At 37.2% G+C, this 6,438-nt stretch overlaps 1 protein-coding gene across 1 annotated transcript; it reads right to left on the minus strand.

The window, feature by feature from the left end:
* Window positions 1–2,899: 2,899 nt before the first annotated feature.
* On the minus strand, window positions 2,900–6,438 carry LOC104210497 (uncharacterized). The gene is made up of 4 exons (XM_009759408.2): window positions 6,028–6,438; window positions 5,753–5,862; window positions 3,648–5,598; window positions 2,900–3,036 (listed from the first exon to the last, which is right to left on the minus strand). Exons 3-4 carry the CDS (start codon window positions 5,575–5,577, stop codon window positions 2,900–2,902), a joined length of 2,067 nt encoding a protein of 688 aa, XP_009757710.1. The 5' UTR covers window positions 5,578–5,598; window positions 5,753–5,862; window positions 6,028–6,438.

Genomic DNA, 6,438 nt, shown 5'->3' on the forward strand with positions numbered 1-6,438 from the left:
TTAAAAAAAATACAAATTTGAAAAAAATTATACCTTAATTTTCTCGAAGATCTTCTTGAGATGGTAGAGTCTCGTGCTGATAAAGTGTTATAAAATATAACCCAAAATAACAATATAGAACAAGCAAAACAAACTAAGAGATATAGATAGAAAGAGAGGAAGAGAGATTCTTATTTCTTCTTCAATTGTGTGTATTTTCCTATCTATTACAAGGCCTTTATATAGGCATAAAAAGTGAAGAAAATATGTCATGGAATATGTCATTGAACATACAAAATATGTCATTGAATATGTCATTAAGCATTTGAGATGAAGATCATGGAAGAAGAGAAGACATCCACCATAATGTGATATTTATCGTAACAAACTACTAGTTTTTGTATCATAATAGGAACGCAACAATGTATCATAACAATGTTTTTGTCTCCTGGAAACAGCTTCTCTGCCCCTCGGGGTAGAGGTAAGGTCTGCGTACATATTAACCTCCCCAGACCCCACTTGTGGGATTACACTGGGTTGTTAGTTGTTGTACTCCTATTATTTATCAATAGTACTAATAAATTAAAAAATCCTCTTTATAAGCCGTTGATGAATCAATTAAAACTAACGTATTACTAAACTCTAGCAACGCGCATCGGTAACTAGGCGAAAGGCAAATAGAAAAGGGAAGAAATACATGTGCGCCTTATTTAGGCGAAAGGCAAGAATGGTTAGGGGACCCCTTTAATTCCAACTCGATGCCAGAATATACAGCAAATTTATGGCCGCAACTCACAAGTTTCTTTGGACTGGAAAATTCACAACGCTGAATAGTAATATATTGGATTTTAACGAGCTTTTCCACGTTTGCGTTTTCAGGCAAGCCTTTTACTATCTCTATTAATGCTACTTCAGCTCTGGGGTGCATTAAAAAGGTTCAACTCTTTGAGATTGCTGCTTGACTTTGTTTATTTCATCTGGACTATTTTTCGTGCATTTTGGTTTGAAGGCTTGAACTTTATTTCTCGGATTCTTGATTTTCTGTTATGTGTTTCTGGGACTAATTTTCTTGCTTTAACATTTCACCCTCTCAAATCTGTTTATTCTTCTTCTTTTGAATCGTGATGATACGATATAAACTAGTGTCTGATTAGGGTATCGCGTCCTTCTGGATTTTGTTTCCTCAAGCGGAATGTTAGATTTTATTGACCAGTTACGGAAAATCTTTTCCGACTTGATTCTGCCTGTAACTCCTTTAAAACAAAGAAGATAGTGATATGTGTGTATGTGTATGTGTATGTGTTTGTGCAACAAGTGAGGCTGTTCTAGTCGAACTTCATATTGTTGAGGTATTATAGGTCAATTAAATTAGGCATATTAATGAGGGTCATCTACATGCTCATAGAGTATAAACATAGAGGCTAATTTGCACATTTCAGGATACACAAGTTATCAAAGAGTCTCGCATGAGTTTTACTGAAAATTTATTTTTCTGTTCTAATTTTTCACAGTCAAGATCTAATTTCAAAATTTGAGTAACTCAAAAAACGCTTTTCTACTTGTTCAGGAAGAATCAACTTTTGAAAAGCATGAGATCTACATACATGACGAGAAAGATAAGGTTTACATCTACCTTTTTTTTCAAGGAGTCTCACATGAAACAGAATCCTGATTATTTAAATGACGAGTTTGAAGCAAATGATCGGTTTTCAACTTCTAAAACGAGCTGGTTTACTTTTGTTTACTTTTTTGCATTAATTTGCCAAATATTAGATCAAACATTCACTCCATTGTGAAGATGCAATGGAACTTGAAGGGTCGTGTAGTGTGATTGTAGCTGGTTGTAGAGCACGAGAAGTCAGTTAGTCAATCCATTCTCGCTTGAATTGCTTCTGCGTGGTGAAAAGGTAGATTATAATCCTTTTTGCTAGATGTAGTTGATAGTGGACCTTTTGTAAAAAGGAGCAGGCTAGACTTCTCATGTACTCGGTTTCCTTTAAAAGGTCAATTCCTTCACCATCAAATGCATCTAGCAAAAAGGATTATATGATACTTTTTCATCCTGCATAAGCAATTTAAGTGAGAATGGATCGTCTGGCTTCTCGCAATTTGAAATCAGCAACAATCGCACTACACAAACCTTCAAGGTCCATTGCATCTCTGTTTGTTTAGGAAGAAGCATTTTCTTTTAAATACAATTACCATATATATGACCATTCAGAGTTTAGGAGAGGGCAATGTATGTGCATTTCTTTTTTATGTCAATATCTTTTGTCCGTAGATTCATTTTGCTCTGGCATTTCTTTCAGTTCTATACAAAATGATATTTACGTTAATATGGTAGTTGATCTCTTCTTCATGCACCTTAAGGATAACTGATATATGCAGCTCAAGGAGCACAACGCTAATACGATGGTGCCATTTTCTTCTCTTTAATTTGTTAGAAAGCAAATGGAAGGCACACCGAATCGGGAGACAAGTCTAAGGAGGCACAATTGACACTTTTGAACCAAAACCCTTTTTGCACTCACAAAACACTCATAATTTTTAAAAACTACAACTGTCCAAACACATCTTTTTACAAAAACTTTTTTCTCCAAAACAAGAATTTTCTCCAAAATTGTCCGCATGGCCTAATATGCTCTCTGCAAGCTGAATGAGGGAGCTGAATTGCCTCTTGGAACCCTTCCAAATCTTACACAATTCCGGGTTGTAAATCTAATCTGATAATTGAGGATCAATGAGGAGCCTCTAAATGCCGCTGTTCTGAACTTCCAGTCCCTTCCCTATATGAGACACTAGGGTGGTATATATTACACAAAACAAGTAACAATAATGAATATCTTAGACCACAACCATGTTATTTGTTGATCGGGTTGGATCAGAATGTATTATAAAATGTGGATACGTTGGAAACTAGTTAAGGAAGCTCCGAATCTGATGCATGACCAGATGATCTCCTTGTTCTTGGGCTGTTCATCATCATTAGCTGACTTTCGGAATTCTGCCTTACAGTGCGTATTTGTGGAGGTCTTACCGACCGTCCCCTTGGTGTTCCTGGAACAATGATCTCATGATGATGTTTGAGACAATGAAAAACAATATGGAAATTGCATAATTGGAATCGTTCTCTTTTTCTTTTGTAGCTTGCACTAATAGTTTAAGATAAGGGAAGTGAAGATGCCAGTAGACTAATCTACAATCATTGCACAAGGTATCGCATGCATCAATTTGTAGGTTCTCTTGGAATCATTCTTGTTCTGGCAATACTGTGTTACTGAAGCTCATAGATACATAACCTAAATAGATGCTGTGGCTGCTCATATTTCATGGTATTGCTAAGAACCCTAACATTATCTATGTAAAGGATCAAAGTTGATGTGATTTTAACTTTGAGATAAGAAATTCTTAACATGATTACTTTACATCTACCAATTAAGTGTTCCATACTCCTCATCAGGTTATAACAAATGAAAACTTATTTTGTGGATTTTTGCTGGTAAGGAGCAAATAACAATAAAATAGGGTTATATGCTGTTACTGGTGTCCCAGAGATTCTGTCTGTCGACTTTCTGTAAAATTTAAGAACAAGGTAAAGTAGCCCTTAAGAAAAGGCAAGATTAAGCTAAAATGCTGCACGATATAGCTTTTGAGCCAAGAAATCATACCTGGTTGCTTGCCGACTTTGATATCTGCAGGTTTCTTAATTGAAAGTCTCCTGCTCAAAATCTCAGGAGATGCAATATTCTTCTTTTCGGTTGGTGATGGAAGTGGATCATCTGCTGTTACAGGATCATCCCCACATGCTGAAGCTCCATCACTTCCTGATTCAGAATTTATGTCTCTGTGACTTGTGCTTGACTTTTCTTTCTCAGTCACCCTGTACGCAAACATTTGGAATGGTATTTGTGTGACAGGCAGAGGATCAGATTCAGAATTTCCTAAAAAGGGGAAGCTCCTTAAGATGGCAGCCTCAATCTCGGCGTAGTCTACTGGTGGCAATGGTGAATCTTGTTGGCCGTGTTCAGGATTCATCACCAAGAATCTCTTTATGTAGCGGAGAACCCTGCAAATGGATGAGAAACTTGGTCGTTGATATGGATCTGTATGCCAACACTTCTTTGTCAAGCTTGTCACATATTTTGGTGAGTGAAATGGGAATAATGGCCTCTCTCCTGCCCTTATATTTCTACTCATTTTATCTCCTTGTAGATGGCTATCTTCAAAGGGAACTTTCCCTGTTAATACCTCAAAACATATCATCCCAAAACTGTACACATCAGACTTCTCAGTATACTTGATGCTCCCTCCATCCCCCGACTGCTCTTGTTCAGCTAGGACTTCTGGGGCAAACCAAATGAACGGGAGCGTCCCATTATTTTGACTCACATGAGCTTTCTGAGGAAGCTTGATAGAACATGATGAGCCAAATCCACAAACCTTTGCATGTAAGTACCCTTCTGTAGTTATGTTCCTCGCCTTGACAAGGATGTTGGAAGGACTCAGTTCACCATGATATACTTTCTTTGAGTGGAGGTATTCCATGCCCCTTGCAATCTGAAGCAGTAAATCAATTGCAACTGGAAGAGAAAATGGTACGCGCTTTCTTGGTCCACAGATCTCTTTGATGTAACTAGATAAATCTTTGTTCATAAGTTCCATGATTAAGAAACATTCTCTCTTTTCTTCATCAGTGAAACCGCAGGAGATGTGCATTATATTTGGATGCGAGAGACTCAGTTCTTGAGTGATCTCTGGAATCAGGGGCTTAATGTCCCCAAACAAATGCCTTAAACAGAAGGTTTCCCCCAACCATTGGATCTCCTTGTATTGGCTTCCACTACCTAATCGCCTTCTTATCTGGTAATCCTTAGAATTTACAAGAACTGAGCTAGGTAAGAGTTTATGATCATTCTCTGTCTCCGTCTCGTTTAAGTTCCTCAAGAGGAGATCAGCAAGTCGTAGCTCATGCTTTGTCAAAGTACCTGAACCTGAATTCTTCTTCTTCCCGTGAATTTTATTCTGCAACATCCACTTGTCCTCATTCCAAACTAAGCTTACCCTTTCACAGAACTTCTCGGAAACCAGATACTGCTTACCGAATTTCCATTGGAAAATTCTAGGGTCTTTACACTCTTTCTGATATTTCATTGAGTAAATGAATCTCTTCTTCTGTATCTCATCATGGTCACTACCTGAAATCTCTCCTGCTATTTCTATGGCCTCAATGACAATTGGCACACAACAGAGCAAATTGTGGATGTGAAATTCAACAGAATCTGTATTCTTATACAGAACAATGGCTTTTGCCCAGAAATCCTTCATTTCCAGGGATTGCTTGATGTACTGCTCTGCTTCTTTGAATACCCTGAGAAGCTCTTTTAAGGGGTTCTCAATAATTTTCCATTTGATATTCTTCTCTTCAAACCTCAAGTTCTGTTTCATGGTTTCTGCAATTGTCTTGTAGGCACATTTGAGCATATCCACCAACAAGCAACATTGTTTCTGATTTATTTGTATGTCATCTTGGAAAACCATTAGAGCTTTAAGGCTCCCAATTACCTCTCCTATCTGCCTGAATTCCTCTAGCGCCGGCATGCTTGGACATATATAAAAGATCTGGTCATAAGCATATCAATCAATCAATCAATTACATCTTAATTATGAGTATCACTCTGGTGATCGGCATAATAAAGACAATATTATTGCCTATGAATATCAAATGTATTTTTGAAGGAGAAAAAAAAAAGAAATAGCAAAGGAAATGGCTTACCAAGAAATTGTGAATTTTGAAATGGGGTTCCAACAAACGCAAGGGAGATCAAAGTTGGCCTTGATTAAACATCAAATGCCAAACTGCATCGTCCAGTTCTTGTTCACAACCTGAAGATTCGTAGACCAAAAAAATGTATATCAAACTTCCCTAAAGAAAAAGGGTTTGAAAAGATGGGGTCTTGAAATGAATACCAGCTGTATTATATATCTTGAGAAAATAATATTGAATATGAGCCTCAAAGAATTTACAATTGGTTGCAATGAACGACTTACTCTACTAGTGGCTTGGCTTCGTCATGCTCCTTTCTCACATTATGTCTCCTAAAGTAATTATGAATCGTTAAAACCTTTATGAATCTCTCTCTTGGCAAGGCTGTTGGACTTGTTACCAAAAATTGAAAAGGTTGTTGAATTGAATTTGAGCTTTCAGCAAGCAAATCTGGTTACCGCAATGAAGAACTTGATTGCATAACTATGACAATGGATCACAGGGGGGCAATCAAGCTCTTTTGGAATTTTCAGAATTACAGAAACTAAGAAAATAAAGTAAGAAATGGTTTTGAAAGAGGAACTTGTTGATGGCCCAACACTTGGCAGATTCTCTAGTATAATTTTCTTGTGCCAAATTGCACGTTTTAAGCCGGCAAAGCTGTATATTCCATAAAATACGTGCTGTTGACATTT

The sequence above is a fragment of the Nicotiana sylvestris genome, chromosome 1 (assembly GCF_000393655.2).
Source record: "Nicotiana sylvestris chromosome 1, ASM39365v2, whole genome shotgun sequence".
NCBI lineage: Eukaryota > Viridiplantae > Streptophyta > Magnoliopsida > Solanales > Solanaceae > Nicotiana > Nicotiana sylvestris.

Coding starts and splice junctions, on each gene's coding strand:
- LOC104210497 (XM_009759408.2), bottom strand. CDS start 5,577: ATGCCGGCGCTAGAGGAATTCAGGCAGATAGGAGAGGTAATTGGGAGC. Junction 3,037..3,647: donor CAAAGTCGGCAAGCAACCAG/GTATGATTTCTT, acceptor TCATTGTTCCAG/GAACACCAAGGGGACGGTCG.